Below are 19,774 nucleotides of genomic sequence, written 5' to 3' on the forward strand. Positions count from 1 at the left end.
AAATATTAAGTAGGGTCTGGAATGAAAGACCATTGTTGCAAAAGCTGAAACTAAATATCTAATCGTGACATTAGAATAACACTAAGTAGAATGTAGGAAAAACTGTAGGGGTACAACTAAAGAGATAATGGGAACTAACATCACTGGTTTATTGTGTAGCTAGAGAGACTTTAATTACTTTAGTTGGACATGCTGATAATCTAACAGAAACATGATAAAAAAGATATAAAGAAACCACAGACCCTGAGGTTCATGGGCATTCAAGTATCTGCTTTCTGTGTGTCACGGTTTTTTGTTTGTAAATAGAAAGACCTACTTCTTGAAGAACTCGCAGCGTTTCCTGGTGATTCCCTACATTTTCTCCACGACAATCTCAGTGCTTACCAATTTGATAGATGCTTTACTCTGTAACAGGAAGAGTGACTTACTCATCTTCAGCTGTGAAATATCATTTCTAAGTTCATCAAGTGATCTGTTTGTCTTCTCAGTTAATCCTGTAACTGAAAGAGGAACAACAATTTAGACGACATGATGGTCTAACTCCAAGAGATCATCATCACCATCCTGTGGCAGATGTTTATGGTCTAAGTCAGAAATGAAAAATCAGCATAAAGTGACTGTCCTACCCCCTATTCCTATTCTGATTCTTTGAGGTGTGATGTACGTGATCAGAACACAGGGTTTTTATGTTTTCACAAAAATATTGGTGAATGTTTCCCAAAGTAGTGAGGATGGCAGGACTATCCTATAAGGAGAGTTTGATTCAACAGGGCCTGTATTCACTTGAGCTTAGAAGGCTGAGAGGGGATCTGATTGAAATGTACATAATTCCAACAGGGATGGATAGACGAGATGTAGAAAGGATATTTTCCTCATTGTGAAGGGGGGCACAGTCTCAGATACAGGGTGGACCATTTAGGATTGAGATCAGGAAACATTTCTTCACTTAGTGGCTGGCCAATCTGTGGTATATGTTGGCACAGACGGCTGGGGCAATTGGTCACTGAATATATTCAAAAAAGAGATTTTAAACACCTCCACAGATCTCGATAACTCATCATCAAGTCACTATTGCCTTACACATGGTTAGTACTTGACTAGTCCAGCTTCCTCACAGCCAGCTCTCAGAGTGAACAGCATGATATTTCTGACACTTCTGTTTATATCTGTCAGCCAGGGCTCCCTGATTGTACCAGGTTAACAGCCCCAAACAGGGAACTCATATCCTATGAGTCCTACTGGCTGACCTCATTCCAATCACTATCCCCTTCCCCCTCTAAGTCCAGGAATGTCGGCATGTTCTTTTTCTCATAGCCTCTCCTGGGAATGTTTTACACTGGATACAGTTCCTCCAACTCAGCATCGGACATGGGCAGGACTTACTGGACTGTAGTCTGCCTCTTGGACTTGGGAGTGTCTCAGAAGATCAAAGCTTCCATGATGTGACATCTACTGTGTCTGACTCAGAGTCCAAGGTTTCTTCAATGTGAGGCAGTGGGACTGATCCCGGGGTTCTGACAACCTTCCTGGCTGTTTTGATCAGCTGGGTATGTTGAGGAAAGCTTGTCTGCTGAGTCAGTATGGGTGGAAGTTAGGAACAGCAAAGGAGCAGCCACTTCATTGGGGGTTTGCTACAGACCCCCTAATAGCAGTGGAGAGATTGAAGATCTCATAGGCTGGCAGATTTTGGAAAAATGCAGATGGAGCAGGGTTGTTGTTATGGATGACTTCAACTTTCCCAACATCAACTGGAACCTCCTTAGTGCAGATGGTTTGGATGGTGCCATTTTTGTCAGGTATGTTCAGAAGGGTTTCTTTGCTTAGTATGTGGATAGGTTGACAAGGGGAGAGGCCATTTTGGATTTGGTGCTTGGCAATGAGCCAGGACAAGTGTCAGATCTCGCGGTGGGAGAGCACTTTGGTGAGTGACCACAACGGCCTCACATTTACTATAGCCACGGAGAGGGAAAGGAGCAGTTACCATGGCAAAATATTTAATTGGAGTAAAGGAAATTATTACGTTATCAGACAGGAGTTGGGACGTACAGATTGGGAGCGATTGTTCCACCTAAAGGGCACAACAGATATGTGGAAACTGTTTAAGGTACAGTTGTTGCGAGTGATGCATAAATGTGTTCCTCTGAGACAGGCAAGAAGGGGTAAGATTAAAGAGCCTTGGATAATGAGAACAGAGGAGCTTCTCGTCAAAAGGAAGAAGACAGCTTATGTAAAGTGGAAGAAGCAAGGATCTAGCACAGCTTTAGAGTTTTACAGGCTTACTAGAAAGAAGCTCAAAAATGGATTGAGGAGAGCCAGGAGGGGGCACAATCCTTCCCTCCTTGGCGGGAAGGATTAGGGAGAACCCAAAGGCATTTTACTCATACATGAGGAATAAGAGAATGATCAGGGAGAAGGTAGGACCAGTCACGGATAGCGTAGAGAACTTGTGCGTGGAGTCTGAGCAGATAAGGGAAGCCCTTAATGAAATTTTTGCTTCAGTTTTCACTAAGGAAAGGGACCTTGTTGTGAATGAGAACTTAGAGGAGCTGAGAAACAGGCTTGAACAGATCAAGATTGAGGAAGTTGATGTGCTGGAAATTTGGAAAACATTAAGACTGATAAGTCCTCAGGCCCAGACCAGATTTATCTTAGGCTGCTCCGGGAAGTGGAAAAGGAGGTTGCTAAGCCGTTGGTGAACATATTTGCCTCCTCACTCCCCAGGGAGTCGTACCAGAGGATTGGAAGGAGGCGAACGTTGTTCCTCTTTTCAAGAAAGGTAATAGGGAAATCCCTGGCAATTACAGACCAGTCAGTCTTACATCTGTGGTCAGCAAGGTTTTGGAAAGAATTCTGAAAGATAGGATTTAAAACTATTTGGAAATGTTTGTGAGAAGATTTGTAGCTCGGGTGCTCGTAGTTGTGGTTCTGTTCGCCGAACTAGGAATTTGTGTTGCAGAAGTTTCGTCCCTTGTCTAGGTGACATCCTCAGTGCTTGGGAGCTTCCTGTGAGACAGGGGACAGAAATGTCTGCAACACAAATTCTCAGCTCAGCGAACAGAACCACAACAACTATTTGGAAAAGCACAGCATGATTTTAAAACAGTCAGCACGGCTTTGAAGGGGGCAGGTCATGCCTCACCAATCTTATTGAGTTCTTTGAGGAGGTGACAAAACAGGTTGACGAAGGTTGGACAGTAGCATTGATGTATATGCACTTCAGCAACTATTTGATAAGGTGTCCCATGGTAGGCTTATTCATAAAGTCAGGAGGTATGGGATACAGGGAGATTTGGCTATCTGGATTCAGAATTGGTTGGCTGACAGAAGGCAGAGAGTGGTTGTAGATGGAAAGTATTGTGTCTGTTTGCCTCTGCTCTTTGTAGTTTATATAAATGACTTGGATAAGGAGGTTGACAGGTAGGTTAGTAAATTTGCCGATGACACAAAGATTGGAGGTGTCACTGATAGTATCGAGGGCTGCTGAAGGCTGCAGTGCGTCATTGACAGGATGCAGAGCTGGGCGAGAAATGGCAGATGGAGTTCAACCTGGATAAATGCGAAGTGATGCAAAAGTGCATCAACTCATATTGCCAGTGGGTTATAGAAAGATGATGTCGCGAGGTAGTGCATCAGCTACCAGCAAGGGTCATTTAGGAATGAGAAAAACAGAAGCTAAAATACAAAAGTATTTTTACTGGCCTGGACTGCGCAAGGATGTAGTTGAATTTTGCCAGATATGTCATACATGTCAGGTAATTGGAAAACCACAGGCAGTAATAAAGCCTGGACTTTTAATCGCTATTTGAGGAACCTTTTATAAGGGTCTTAATTGATTGCATAGGACCCCTACCTAAAACAAAAAGTGGGAATCAGTATTTGTTAACGATAATGGATGTGTCGACTAGATTTCCAGAGGCTGTTCCATTACACAACATCACAACTGAATGGATTATAGAGAAACTCAAATTTTTCACTAGATATAGACTACCCACAGAGATACAATCAGATCAAAGATCAAACTTCACATTAAAGTTATTCAAGGCATTATGGACAGCTTAGAAACAAAACAATTGAAATCTACAGCATACCTTCCAGTGTCGCAGGGAGCGCTTGAAAGGTGGCAACAGACATTAAGGACCATGTTGAGGACTTATAGTCAAGACTATCCAGATATTTGGGATAAGGGAATTCCAATTGTGTTTTTTGTGATCAGAGATGCACCAAATGCATCAGCCAAATTCAGTCTGTTTGAATTAGTCTTTGGGCATGAAGTGAGAGGACTGCTAAAATTGATTAAGGAGAAATTGGTAAGTCAGAATTCAGAGACCACATATTTGGACTGTGTGTCAAATTTTAGAGACCAATTAAATAGAGCGGGGGAGTTAGCTAGATAGTATCACAGCATACAATAAACTGGAAGCAGAAAAGAAATCAAAAACTGGTGATTTTGCTATCGGGAATAAGGTGTTGGTGTTACTTCCAGTGATAGGTGAACTTATAAAAGCGTGGTTTTGTGGACCTTATTAAGTCAAAAGGAAATGGAGTGAGGATAAGGACTCCAGGCAAAAAGAAATCTCACAGAGTGTGTCAAGTGAATATGCTCAAAAGATATTTTGACAGGGAAGGAAAGCCGAAGGAGACTGTGTTATTGGTTCCAACGCAGAGTAAAGAACCAAGTTCAAAGGATTCTGAATTGGACATTCCACAAATTAAATTGGATGTTGAGGAAATTATCATAAATTGGGATAAATTATTGAGTTACTTTCCAGAGAAAACCGAAATGACCTGAGTTATTACTATCACATGGGGAGATATATGGAAATAACCTGGGAAGTACTAACCTAATTATGCATAATATAGACATAGAAGATGCTGTTCCGATTAAGCAACATCCTGACAGGCACAACCCTCTAAAGTTGGCACAGGTTCAAAAGGAGATTGAACAGATGCTCCAAGATGACAAGATGGAAGTGAGTTACAGGGACTGGAGCTCACCCATTGTAATGGTGCCAAAACCAGATGGTACCCAATGGTTATGTGTGGACTATTGCAAAGTCAATGCAGTTACAAAGACTGATGCATATCCGATTCTGCATTTGGAAAGCTGTGTAGAGAAGGTGGGACAACCAACTAATATTTGTAAGTTGGACTTGCTCAGAGGATGTTGGCAGGTACCTTTGTCAGAACGAACAATGTCAATTTTGGCTTTTCTGTATTGAGTCAGAAAAGACAGGAAGGGTCTTGAATGAGTACTTTTCTTCAGTATTTACAAATGAGAGGGACCGTAAGCTAGAGGAGATGCTTGTTAGGAAGGAAGATGTGTTGGGCATTTTGAAAAACGTGAGGATAGACAAGTCCCCTGGGCCTGACGGGATATATCCTAGGATTATGTGGGAAGCAAGAGAGGAAACTGCAGAGCTGTTGGCAATGATCTTTTCGTCTTCACTGTCAATGGGGGTGGTACTAGGGGTTGGAGAGTGGCGAAAGTTGTGTCCCTCTTCAAAAAAAGGGAATAGGGATAACCCCGGGAATTACAGGCCAGTTAGTCTTACTTCTGTGGTAGGCAAAGTAATGGGAAGGGTACTGAGGGATAGGATTTATGAGTATCTGGAAAGACGCTACTTGAGTAGGGACAGCCAGCACGGATTTGTGAGGGGTAGGTCTTGCCTTACAAGTCTTATTGAATTCTTTGAGGAGGTGACCAAGCATGTGGATGAGGGTAGAGCAGTGGATGTAGTGTACATGGATTTTAGTAAGGCATTTGATAAGGTTCCCCATAGTAGGCTTATGCGGAAAGTCAGGAGGCATGGGATAGTGGGAAATTTGGCCAGTTGGATAGAAAACTGGCTAACCGGTCGAAGTCAGAGAGTGGTGGTAGATGGTAAATATTCAGCCTGCAGCCCAGTTACAAGTGGAGTTCTGCAGGGATCAGTTCTGGGTCCTCTGCTGTTTGTAATTTTTATTAATGACTTGGAAGAGGGAGTCGAAGGGTGGGTCAGTAAATTTGCAGACAATATGAAGATTGGTGGAGTTGTGGATAGTGAGGAGGGCTATTATCAGCTGCAAAGGGACTTAGATATGATGCAGAGCTGGGCTAAGGAGTGGCAGATGGAGTTCAACCCTGCCAAGTCTGAGGTTGTCCATTTTGGAAAGACAAATAAGAATGCGGAATACAGGGTTAACGGTAGGGTTCTTAGTAAGGTTGAGGAGCAGAGGGATCTTGGGGTCTATGTTCATCGCTTTTTGAAAGTTGCCACTCAGGTGGATAGAGCTTATAAGAAGGCCTATGGTGTATTAGCGTTCATTAGCAGAGGGATTGAATTCAAGAGTCGTGAGGTGATGTTGCTGCTCTACAAGACCTTGGTAAGGCCACATTTGGAGTACTGTGTGCAGTTCTGGGCGCCTCACTTTAGGAAAGATGTGGAAGCTGTGGAGAGGAGATTTACCAGGATGTTGCCTGGAATGGAGTATAGGTCGTACGAGGATAGGTTGAGAGTGCTAGGCCTTTTCTCATTGGAATGGCGAAGGATGAGGGCTGACTTGATAGAGGTTTATAAGATGATCAGGGGAATAGATAGAGTAGACAGTCAGAGACTTTTCCCCTGAGTACAACAGAGTGTTACAAGGGGACATAAATTTAAGGTGAAGGGTGGAAGGTAAAGGGGGGATGTCAGGGGTAGGTTCTTTACCCAGAGGGTGGTGGGGGCATGGAATGTGGGAGTGGCAGAGTCAGAATCATTGGTGGCCTTTAAGCGGCAATTGGATAGGTACATGGATAGGTGCTTAAGCTAGGAGAAATGTTCGGCACAACATCGTGGGCCGAAGGGCCTGTACTGTGCTGTATTGTTCTATGTTCTAATGCCGAATGGACTGTATCAGTTTAAAGTCATGCAATTTGGTATGAAAAATGCATCAGCCACATTTCACAGACTAAGCAATAAGATCATTGCCAGAATACCTAATTATGTCGTGTATATATCGAAGGCCTGGTAAGTTTTAGTCACACATGGAAGGGACATGTGCAACATTTACCGGACATGTATGATTGACTTCGGAAGGCAGGCTTGGTGATAAAGATGGCTAAAAGTGAATTTGCTGAAGTCCAAGTCACCTTCCTATGCCAAGTTTTTGAATATGAACTCATGGCCCAATGGGAGGCAAAAACAAAGATAATTGCAGTGTTTCCCATACCATCGACAAAAAGAGCAGTACTACGGTACCTGGGATTGAATGGATTTTATCGAAAATTCATACTAAATTTGAGCAGTGTCGCTGCTCCGCTCACTGAGTTGCTGAAGAAAGTCAAGAGGTTTCAGTGGACAACAGACTGTCAGAAGGCATTTGACAGCCTGAAAGCTGTGGTAACCAATGTCCCAGTACTAGCCACACCTAATTATGCAAAGACATTTAAGGCAGCTATAGATGCAAGTGCTGTGGGTGTCAGTACTGTGCTCCAGTAAGAAGACAACGAGAAAATAGAAAGACCTGTCAGGTATTTTTTCAGGAAACTGAACAATCATCAGCAGAAATATTCGACAGTTGAGAAGGAGACTTTGAGCTTGGTGTTGGCATTAGAACATTACAATGTTTATGTTCCCAATCACGAATATGAGACAATCATATTCACTGTTCATAATCCATTGAGGTTTGTACAGAAATGTAAGGACAAAAATACCAGATTGTTTAGATGGAGCTTGTTGTTACAGCCATTCAATTTGAAAACTGTGCATGTGGCAGGACGAGAAAACATTATTGCCGATGCATTATCAAGACTCGAATGAGAAATGGAGGCATTCAGTGACAGGAGTACAACAGATTGAAACGGAATTAGTGTTGTATGTTTATAGACAAAGTAATGCATGAGTGTTGTAGAGTAAGATTAAATAGTTTTAAAATGAAGCTATCTTTGGATATTGACGATTCATCTCTTTTTAAGGGAGGAGGTGTGACGGAGCTGTTCTTTTGAAAAAAGGACCACACAACCTTGTTAGAGAGGTCATAAAAGACACAGACTCCGAAAAGTCTAAGTTTAAGGGTTTTAGGGCCAGTTTGATTATAGGTAACACATGCTGCCTCAGGCAACAGGTTTCAAGTTTTTGAAAAAACACTTGTACAATGAAAGGGGAATGGCCAGTTCTCTCAGCTCAGCTTTACTCTGGTTTGGTTTTGGTTTGGATTTTAGCAGTAGTGTTGAAAAAGACTGCTCGATCCAAAGACGTCAGTCCATATTGATCTGTCTCTGACTTCTCTCAGTAAGAAACTGTGTTTGATTTTATCTTTTGTTCCAAGGGATATTTATGGAGATTGTTGCAAGTATTTGGAACCGCATCATTAAGTTGGGATGATCTGTTGGGTTTTTGGATAGGTGAAGTTATTCTATATTCTGTTCTCTTTTGTGTTTCATTCCGTGATCTTGTAAACATATTTAAAACTATGTGGGTTAGCAAGCTGCATCACTCCTGAAACAGTTGTCATACCTGCTTAAAACAACTAGCAAAGCTAGGATCTGGGCCACTTTCTTGAGGGGGTCCGGCCTGGTCTTCAATGAACATCCACAATGACTAATAACAAAAAGGCCATTCAAGGGCCAGTGAAGTCAACATCCAGCAAGTCCAGGCCATTCTGGTGAATGTGGTATCATGCTGGTGGTAATGTTTGTCCATGTTAGTGCTCTGAGCACTATCCCAACAACGTGGTGATGTCTATATCCAGAAGGGAATTTCTGTGTGGAGGTTGCACATTCTCCCTGTGCCTACATAGTTTCCCTTCAGGTGCTCTAGCTTCTCCCACAGTCCAAAGATATACTGGTTAGGTTAGGTGGACTGGCCATGCTACATTGCCCATAGTGACCAAGTGACCAAGTTGATTGATGAAGGAAGGGCTGTTGATGTCATTTACACGGACTTTAGTAAGGCATTTGATAAGGTTCCCCATGGTAGACTAATGGAGAAAGTGAAGTCATGTGGTGTACAGTGTGTTCTAGCTAGATGGATAAAGAATGGTTGAGCAACAGGAGACAGAGAGTAGTAGTTGAAGGGAGTTTCTCGAAATGGAGAAAAGTGTTCCACAGGGGTCAGTATTGGGTCCACTGTTGGTTGTAATATACATAAATGATCTGGAAGAGGGCACTGTTGGTATGATCAGCAAGATTGTAGATGACACGATGATTGGTGGAGTAGCGGAAAGCATAAGGGACTGTCAAAGAATACAGGAGAATATAGATAGATTTGAGAGTTGGGCAGAGAAATGGCAGATGGAGTTCAATCCAGGCAAATGTGAGGTGATGCATTTAGGCAAGACTAATTCTAGAGCGAATTATATAATGAATGGTAGAGCCTTGGGAAAAGTTGATGTGCAGAGAGATCTGGGAGTGCAGGTCCATTGTACCCTGAAGGCTGTGCACAGGTGGGTAGAGTGGTTGAGAAGGCATATGGTATGCTTGTCTTCATTGGATGGGGTATTGAGTATAAGAGCTGGCAAGTCATGTTAAAATTATACGAGACTTTGGTTTGGCCGCATTTAGAATACTGTGTACAATTCTGGGCGCCATGTTACCAGGAAGGATGTGGACACTTTGGAAAGGATGCAGAGAAGGTTTATGAGATGTTGCCTGGTATGGAAGGTGCTAGCTATGAAGAGGTTGAATAGGTTAGGTTTATTTTCATTAGAAAAAAGGAGATTGTGGGGGGACCTGATTGAGGTTTACAAAATCATGAAGGATATAGACAGGATGGATAGAAATAAGCTTTTTCCCAAGATGAAGGATTCAATAACGAGAGGTCACGCTTTCAAGGTGAGAGGTGGAAAGTTTAAGGGGGATACACATGGCAAGTACTTCACACAGAGGGTGGTGGGTGTCTGGAACATGTTGCCAGCAGAGGTGATAGAGGCAGGCATAGGAGATTCATTTAAGATGCATCTGGGCAGATGCTGAGCAGATGGGGAGCAGAGGGATACAGATGCTTAGGAATTGGGCGACAGGTTTAGACAGTAGATTTGGATCAGCTCAGGCTCGGAGGGCCGAAAGGCCTGTTCCTGGGCTGTAAATGTTCTTTGTGTCCAGGTGAATCAGTCATGGGAAATGCAGGGTAGGGGCATATGTTTGGGTGGGATGCTGTGGACTGTGTGGGTCAGTATGGACTCAATGGGCCTGCTTCTACACTGTAGAGATAATATTCTATGATTTTCATCAACATCTTTGCTTGAGCCTGAGATCTGTTATTATTACGAATTTACATCCATAAAGGTATTGGTGGACCATTCTCACAACAACGATGACCACCTAACCTTCCTTCTCTATCTGGGCATGTTTGCACTCTGCATCAGCCAAAGTCCAGGATGCATACGGTAATGGGTGTTACTCTCCACTGGGTTGTCTGTGAGCCAATACTATCCCATACGATGAGGCACTGCAAGTCAGTACCAGATCTCATTTGAGATTGTTATGTGCCAATACCTTAGACAATGATAGCTGCTTCTTCCCTTCCCCGATGGCTGCACCTTGGCTCGGAGACCATTTCTGAGGCTGACCCCTTTTCAATAGCAGATGTAAGAGTGACAAGATGGAGCCGAGGTTACATTTGAACTTCCCGCAATACTTCACTAATGCAAGCGTGAAGCTCCAGTACAGATGTGGGGCCCATGGTAACTCTGATTACCTTCCCTTTATCTTGAATACGTGTAACCCAAACTTCATGACTCTTAGCCCAAACAGGTCACTTGGGGTTCCTGGAACACATTTCTTTTCCCTTCCAAGCTGTATGTCCACCTTGGTGAAATATCTAACAATTATGTCCTAGTTCTCAAAGTGTTCTTTATTGGTCTTCCCTGTTATTAATATGTCAGGCAAATAAATGGAAACCTTGGAAAGACCACATAAAATGGTACAGGCTGATAATACCCCAAATAGCAGCTTGTATTTTGGTACAAACCCTTCTGGGTATTAAATGTAGCATTCTTCTGGCAAGTATGTCTTGCTCATGTCCAGCTTTATGAAGAACTGCTCCCTGCCAACTTAAGTCCTTTATGCAAAGGATTGGGTATTTTTCCAGCTACAAGAAGCAGTTTACTATTTGGTGAAAATCTCTACAAAGGCCCATCACAATTCACAATGTAAGACAGACGTCCAATCCACAAATTGCATTAAGGCAAATGGTACTGGGGGTCTGCAAAATCCTGGAATTGCCTCCTGGTCAACATGTAAGGTGCCCTTGGCTCCTTTCATAGTCCTTAGACCTTCTGAAAAACATCCAGGTATTTAATTAGGACTTCACTCAGGCAGCCATTTTCTAATCGGAAAATCAAGGGGAATATTTCTCAACCAACTTCATCCCATCAGGTTTGAGCCCGAGCCTTTTACTACAATCAGTGGGGACTGAACCAGCTGCCTCTCAAAAGAGAGCAGAACCAAAGTTGTGCCCTGAATCTGTAAAGTTTCTTTAATGTAGGTTCTCAATCTAGCCAAGGCCTTGCAAATAGAAGGGTTGAAGTCCAGACTGAATTTTGTGAAATACTGGCTCTGTAATCACTGATACTGCCATGTTGCTATCATCCTCTAATGGAACCAAGTGACCATTTAACCAGATGTTTATTTTTATTGGCTCTGATTTGGATGTTGCTAACAGTGTCCAGCGAGATGGAGGTGGGCTTTTCAGGGTGTGCACTCTCCTGGATACCAACCTCTTACTCAATTTATGTCCAATTCTTTTACTGTCTTGAGTCTGCAAACTGGCAGTAACTAAAATGGTTTACCAACCTGGATCCTGAAGAAAATGTGAACTGCCTGGCCAAGACATGGCTTTGTTTTGGGGTTTTCCTGTTCAGGATAATTCCTGAGTGAGGCTATGCAATTGCCTTCACTCAAATGGTGCCCTCCCCCAAGCTCAGTTGGCCTGGCTAGGATGTCCACTTCCATCGGTATACCCTGTAACTCAATCTCCACTTGCTGTATTTTCTAATGACGAAGGCAGATGTCGTGCCTATTTGAAGTCTCTTAGGCACTAACATTATTAGTCCCACATACCAAAAGGTCTCTCAGTATCTTATTAAGGGTTAAACCAAAGTCACACCATCTGCTAGATGTCTTAACCTTATCAAAGATCTCAACAAGGATTCCTCTGGTTCTAGAACTGTTGAGTAAATTAAATCGCAAATCAGAATTACAGAAGGCTTGGGGTTGTAATAGTCTTTAACTAAATCCTTAAACACTTGAAAGGTTTTAGTATCTAGTGTCTCCAGGGACATTAGGCTCTGCATAACCAAAATAAGCTGTGGGTCGACAAGCTGTCAGGAGAATTACTTAATGCTGTTCATCTGCCCCAAAGGTGTTTGCTTGGAAAAACTAACGTATCCTTTCCGTATGTTGGGCCGTGACTTCGATAACAGGATTGAACGAGTCAAGTTTCCCAAATCAAAGCATGATGCCGGAAATACTAACCACAGCTCAAAGAAGATTGTTCTGACAGAATTTCTTCAGAAGCATATTTTTTGTCTCATGTCACCACTGAAATACCTCTGCAAAAGCTGGTATCCCATCACCAAGTCACCCACTACTTACACGCGTATAACGTGGGCGGCACGGTGGCACAGTGGTTAGCACTGCTGCCTCACAGCACCTGAGACCCGGGTTCAGTTCCCGACTCAGGTGACTGACTGTGTGGAGTTTGCACATTCTCCCCGTGTCTGCGTGGGTTTCCTCCGGGTGCTCCGGTTTCCTCCCACAGTCCAAAGCTGTGCGGGTCAGGTGAATTGGCCATGCTCAATTGCCCGTAGTGTTAGGTAAGGGGTAAATGTAGGGGTATGGGCGGGTTGCGCTTCGGCGGGTCGGTGTGGACTTGTTGGGCCGAAGGGCCTGTTTCCACACTGTAAGTAATCTAATCTAATCTAAAAAAAAACACTTGATACTGATCCAGCTTCCTCAGAGCTAGCTGTCAGAGTAAACAGAACCTCTGACACTTCTATTTATATCTGTCATTCAGACTGCATCAGATTAGACAACTCATATTCTACGTGGTGCACCTGGCTGACCTCATTGCAATCATTACAGTTTTGGTACATTTTTAGATATTACACAGCATTGTACCTGTGCTGACTGACCGTTAGATTTTAGCTCCTGACACAAACCAAACCCCGATCATAATACCCAACACTTACTCCAGTTACTGTCACATAAACAGAACCACCCTCCTTTATACTGTCCATTGGGAGGGCTCCAACCCTCCTGAATCAAAGGGATTTCAGCCCGGTCTCTGAATGAGTGTCAAGAGAAAGACCAGACCCTATGACAAATTGGGGAACTCTCTGAATTGGAGACATGGCGATTAGTCAGGTCCACTCACCGCTACTTAGCAATTGGGTTAGATCCATCTTGATGTCAGTTTCTAACATTTTCATGTTGCTGAACAGCTGTGTAACTGAAAAGGAAACAAGATGATGATTCACACATCAGCATAAAGTTTAATATGTCTCTCATCTCCCACAGGGAGAAAATCACATGATAAGACCTCCCTGTGTACCTTGTCTTTAACAGCCCAACTGCTGTGTGTACACAATGTTGTTACCCTGTTTGCTAATGATCCTGCTGTGGGTTTACAAGCTTGACAAGTTTTAGTGACATAATCAACAGAGGTAATCAATTAATGAGGTGTCAAGAGCGACATTCAGTCTGAAGGTCAGAAGCAGTATAGTATTAGTAGGACTAGGTGTTTCCATAAAAATAGACATTTTGTCAAGGTCTGCAGTTCACCATATTCAGTGATGGATCGCGATGAGGGACAAGTCAGTGGCATGCCCAACCAAAATGTTGGAACAGCTCAGATACATAGAATGTGAATACAAAATGCAGGACTGAGGATTTCACAACAATCTTCACCCTGATGTACCGAATGGGTACAGGCCCAGTCTCTCACAGGTCCATCTTCACCTAATCTAATTCACTCCATGTGATTTTGAGAGACAGCTGAGAGCACTCAGTGCAGCAAAGGCTGCAGGAACTGACAATATAACAACTGCAGCACTGAAGACATGTGCTGTACAATTTGTTTTCTTCAATTCAATACAACTGTCCCAGGGAAGCTCCAACATTAGGATCCTCTGCCTGTATTCTATAAGCGCTGAGGGTGCAGGAGAGAGGCAGTAATGTCACACAGTGGGGTAGTGAGAAGAACGAAGGGGAGGTGATGGGACATGGTCTACTTGTAGAGATTAAGGAGAAAGTGAGGACTGCAAATGCTGGAGAACAGAACTAAAAATGTGTTGTTGGAAAAGCGCAGCAGGTCAGGCAGCATCCAAGGAGCAAGAGAGTCGACGTTTCGGGCATGAGCCCTTCTTCAGGAATGAGGAAAGTGTGCCAAGCAGGCTAAGATAAAAGGTAGGGAGGAGGGACTTGGGGGAGAGGCATTGGAAATGCGATAGGTGGAAGGAGGTCAAGGTGAGGGTGATAGGGCGGAGTGGGGTGGGGGCGGGGAGGTCAGGAAGAAGATTTCAGGTTAGGAAGGTGGTGCTGAGTTCAAGGGTGGGGACTGAGACAAGGTGGAGGGAGGGGAAATGAGGAAACTGGAGAAATCTGAGTTCATCCCTTGTGGCTGGAGGGTTCCAAGGCGGAAAATGAAGCGCTCTTCCTCCAGCCATCGTGTTGCTATGGTCTGGCGGTGGAGGAGTCCAAGGACCTGCATGTCCTTGGTCGAGTGGGAGGGGTAGTTGAAGTGTTGAGCCACGGGATAGTTGGGTTGGTTGGTCCGGGTGTCCCAGAGGTGTTCTCTGAAACATTCCGCAAGGAGGCAGCCTGTCTCCCCAATATAGAGGAGGCCACATCGGGTGCAGCGGATGCAGTAAATGATGTGTGTGGAGGTGCAGGTCAATTTGTGGTGGATATGGAAGGATCCCTTGGGGCCTTGGAGGGAAGTGAGTGTGGAGGTGTGGGCGCAAGTTTTGCATTTCCTGCGATTGCAGGGGAAGGTGCCGGGAGTGGAGGTTGGGTTGGTGGGGGGTGTGGATCTGACGAGGGAGTCACGAAGGGAGTGGTCTTTGCGGAATGCTGATAGGGGAGGGGAGGGAAATATATCCCTGGTGGTGGGGTCCGTTTGGAGGTGGCATAAATGACGGTGGATGATACAATGTATCTGGAGGTTGGTGGGGTGGTAGGTGAGAACCAGTGGGTTCTGTCTTGGTGGCGATTGGAGGGGCGGGGTTCAAGGGCAGAGGAGCGGGAAGTGGAGGAGATTCGGTAGAGACATCTGGGGGGAAATTGCGGTCTTTGAAAAAGGAGGCCATCTGGGCTGTACGGTACTGGAACTGGTCTCCTGGGAGCAGATGCAGCAGAGACGAAGGAATTGGGAATATGGGATGGAGTTTTTACAGGGGGCAGGGTGGGAGGAGATGTAGGCTAGGTAGCTGTGGGAGTCAGTCGGTTTATAGTAAATGTCCGTGTTGATTCGGTCATCCGAAATAGAAATGGAAAGGTCTAGGAAGGGGAGGGAGGAGTCTGAGACAGTCCAGGTGAATTTGAGGTCGGGGTGGAAGGTGTTGGTAAAGTGGATGAACTGTTCAACCTCCTCGTGGGAGCAGGAGGCAGCGCCGATACAGTCATCGATGTAGCGGAGGAAAAGGTGGGGGGTGGTGCCAGTGTAGCTGCGGAAGATGGACTGTTCCACATATCCTACGAAGAGGCAGAGATTGTAGAGATTAAGGCCTGACATTACAAGACAGAGCATGGAAATTCCAAAGGCCCTGCCCTCCTGTCCAGCTGAGGCAGAGTCCGGGAGGTTTTTAATTCACTCCAAGCAACTCAGCAAACTTTAATCAGGACATCCTGAGTTAGATGGACTGCTTCATTTGTCGTTTCACTGCTTAGAGTTACAGTGGAACAAATTAGACAGTAATGTATCTGTGCTGATTAACCGTTAGAGTTTAGCTCCTGACTCAGACCAAACCCAGGTCCTAACACTGAATGCTTACTTCAGTTCCTGTCATACAAACAGGATCATTCTCCTTGACACCAGCACAGACGGAGCTCCAATCCTCCTGAATCAAAAGATTTCAGCCCAGTCTCAAGATGAGTGTTGAGAGAATGACCAGAGCCTCTGACAAATTGGGAACTCCCTGAATTAACAGCACGGTGATAGGTCAGACCCACTCACCGCTACTGTGCAAATGGGCAAGATCCATCGGGAAGTCACTTTCAACCATCTGCATGTCACTATTTGGCTGTGTAACTGAAAAGGAAATAAAATTCATATATAAGCACAACATTTAACATGGCTCCCATCTCCTACAGGAAGATGTGTTGTGTGCGTATCTTGTCTTTAAGGACCTCATGCTATGTGTACACTATGTTGAAGGAATGATGAATGGAGAAATGATATATTGTTATGCTTATATTACAATGAAATACAACAAAATACAACGAGAAGCTTCCATTTGTCGCTATAATGCAATGCCATGTTGATGGTTTAAGAATAAGGCAAAATGAAAAGAATTAGCTTAAAGAAAATTCTGACTGAGTAAAGGTTCAAACCGGCTCAGAGCCATCACCGCCTCACTAGACTTTAACACCAAAATCGCCAAACCTCCATTGCCATCTTTATCTGCTGGGTCTACTGTCCTCTGCGCTGGGCTCCCTCTTCCCTCCACACTGGGCTCCCTCTCTGTGCTGGGCTACCCGTGTGCCCAGTGTTGGGCTCACTCTCTCTCCTTCACTCTGGTCTCGTTCTCCCTCTCTGTGCTGGAATCACTTTCCTCCCACTGGGCTAGCACTCTTCTCTGTGCTAAGCTCATCCTCCCCCGACACTGGGCTCACTCTCCTCCCCCGACACTGAGCTCACTCTCCTCCCCCGACACTGGGCTCACTCTCCTCCCCCCACACTGAGCTCACTCTCCCCCCGCCGACACTGAGCTCACTCTCCCCCCGCCGACACTGAGCTCACTCTCCTCCCCCCACACTGAGCTCACTCTGCTCCCCCCACACTGAGCTCACTCTCCTCCCCCCACACTGAGCTCACTCTCCTCCCCCCACACTGAGCTCACTCTCCTCCTCCCACACTGAGCACACTCTCCTCCCCCAACACTGGGCTCACTCTCCTCCCCCCACACTGGGCTCACTCTCCTCCTCCCACACTGGGCTCACTGTCCTCCCCCAACACTGAGCTCACTCTCCTCCCCCAACACTGGGCTCACTCTCCTCCGCCCACACTGAGCTCACTCTCCTCCCCCCACACTGGGCTCAGTCTCCTCCCCCCCCACACTGGGCTCACTCTCCCCGCCCCCCAACACTGGGCTAACTCTCCTCCTCCCACACTGGGCTCACTGTCCTCCCCCAACACTGAGCTCACTCTCCTCCCCCAACACTGGGCTCACTCTCCTCCCCCCCCACACTGAGCTCACTCTCCTCCCTCCACACTGAGCTCACTCTCCTCCCCCAACACTGGGCTCACTCTCCTCCCCCCACACTGAGCTCACTCTCCTCCCCCCACACGGGGCTCGCTCTCCTCCCCCAACGCTGAGCTCACTCTCCTCGTCCCACGCTGAGCGCACTCTCCTCCCCCCACACTGGGCTCACTCTACTCCCCCCACTCTGAGCTCACTGTCCCCCCCCACACTGAGCTCACTCTCCTCCTCCCACACTGAGCTCACTCTCCCCCCCACCACACTGGGCTCACTCTCCTCCCCCCACACTGGGCTCACTCTCCCCCCCCCACACTGAGCTCACTCTCCTCCCCCCACGCTGAGCTCACTCTCCTCCCCCCACACTGGGCTCACTCTCCCCCCCCCACACTGAGCTCACTCTCCTCCTCCCACACTGAGCTCACTCTCCCCCCCCCACACTGAGCTCACTCTCCTTCTCCCACACTGAGCTCACTCTCCCCCCCCACACACTGGGCTCACTCTCCTCCCCCCACACTGAGCTCACTCTCCTCCCCCCACACTGGGTTCACTCTCCACCCCCCCCAACACTGAGCTCACTCTCCTCCCCCCACACTGGGCGCACTCTCCTCCCCCGCCACTGGGCTCACTCTCTTCCTCCCACACTGAGCTTACTCTCCTCCCCCCACACTGAGCTCACTCTCCTCCCCCCACACTGGGCTCACTCTCCCCCCCCCACCACACTGGGCGCACTCTCCTCCCCCGCCACTGGGCTCACTCTCTTCCTCCCACACTGAGCTCACTCTCCTCCCCCCACACTGGGCTCACTCTCCCCCCCCCCCCACACTGAGCTCACTCTCCTCCCCCGACACTGAGCTTACTCTCCTCCCCCCACACTGGGCTCACTCTCCTCCCCCGCCACTGGGCTCACTCTCTTCCTCCCACACTGAGCTCACTCTCCTCCCCCCACACTGGGCTCACTCTCCCCCCCCCCCACACTGAGCTCACTCTCCTCCCCCGACACTGAGCTCACTCTCCTCCCCCCACACTGAGCTCACTCTCCTCCCCCCATGTTGGGCTCATCTCCTCCCCCCACGCTGGGCTCACTCTCCTCCCCCAACACTGGGCTCACTCTCCTCCCCCCACACTGAGCTCACTCTCCTCCCCCCACGCTGAGCTCACTCTCCTTCCCCGACACTGGGCTCACTCTCCTCCCCCCCCACTGGGCTCACTCTCTTCCTCCAGCCGAGGGGTACTCTCTCCCCCACATCGGGCTTACTCTAACGCCAACACTGGGCTCACTCTCCTCCCCCCACGCTGTGCTCACTCTCCTCCCCCCACGCTGGGCTCACACTCCTCCCCCCACACTGGGCTCACACTCCTCCCCCCACACTGAGCTCACTCTCCTCCTCCCACACTGAGCTCACCCTCCTCCCCCCACACTGGGCTCACTCTCCTCCTCCCATGCTGGGCTCACTCTCCTCCTCCCACACTGAGCTCACTCTACCCCCCCCACGCTGAGCTCACTCTCCTCCCCCCACACTGGGCTCACTCTCCCCCCGCCCACACTGAGCTCACTCTCCTCCCCCCACACTGAACTCACTCTCCTCCCCCGACACTGAACTCACTCTCCTCCCCCCACACTGGGCTCACTCTCTTCCTCCAGCCGAGGGGTACTCTCTCCCCCACATCGGACTTACTCTAACACCAACACTGGGCTCACTCTCCTCCCCCCACGTTGGGCTCACTCTCCTCCCCCCACACTGAGCTCACTCTCCTCCCCCAACACTGGGCTCACTTTTACCCCCCCCCCTTCAACGCTGAGCTCACTCTCCTCCCCCAACACTGGGCTCACTTTTACCCCCCCCCCTTCAACGCTGAGCTCACTCTCCTCCCCCCACACTGAGCTCACTCTCCTCCCCCCACACCTGGCTCACGCTCCCCCCCCAACACTGAGCTCACTCTCCTCCTCCCACACTGAGCTCACTCTCCTCCTCCCACACTGGGCTCACTCTCCTCCCCCCCACACTGAGCTCACTCTCCTCCCCCAACACTGGGCTCACTTTTACCCCCCCCCCTTCAACGCTGAGCTCACTCTCCTCCCCCAACACTGGGCTCACTTTTACCCCCCCCCCTTCAACGCTGAGCTCACTCTCCTCCCCCCACACTGAGCTCACTCTCCTCCCCCCACACTGGGCTCACTCTCTTCCTCCAGCCGAGGGGTACTCTCTCCCCCACATCGGACTTACTCTAACGCCAACACTGGGCTCACTCTCCTCCCCCCACGTTGGGCTCACTCTCCTCCCCCCACACTGAGCTCACTCTCCTCCCCCAACACTGGGCTCACTTATAACCCCCCCCCCTTCAACGCTGAGCTCACTCTCCTCCCCCACCCGGACCCGGGTTCATTTCCCGA

General features: G+C 47.3%; 1 protein-coding gene across 1 annotated transcript in view; it reads right to left on the reverse strand.

Annotated features, from left to right (window-relative positions):
* Positions 1 to 19,774, reverse strand: part of LOC132836015 (CD209 antigen-like protein C) — a 93,273-nt gene that overhangs the window by 39,023 nt on the left and 34,476 nt on the right. Inside the window, exons 3-4 of the mRNA XM_060855212.1 lie at positions 13,338 to 13,412; positions 429 to 500 (exon numbers count right to left, since the gene is read on the reverse strand). Coding sequence (XP_060711195.1) covers positions 429 to 500; positions 13,338 to 13,412 — 147 coding nt within the window. The remainder of the gene's footprint in view (positions 1 to 428; positions 501 to 13,337; positions 13,413 to 19,774) is intronic.

The sequence above is a fragment of the Hemiscyllium ocellatum genome, chromosome 45 (assembly GCF_020745735.1).
Source record: "Hemiscyllium ocellatum isolate sHemOce1 chromosome 45, sHemOce1.pat.X.cur, whole genome shotgun sequence".
Taxonomy (NCBI): domain Eukaryota; kingdom Metazoa; phylum Chordata; class Chondrichthyes; order Orectolobiformes; family Hemiscylliidae; genus Hemiscyllium; species Hemiscyllium ocellatum.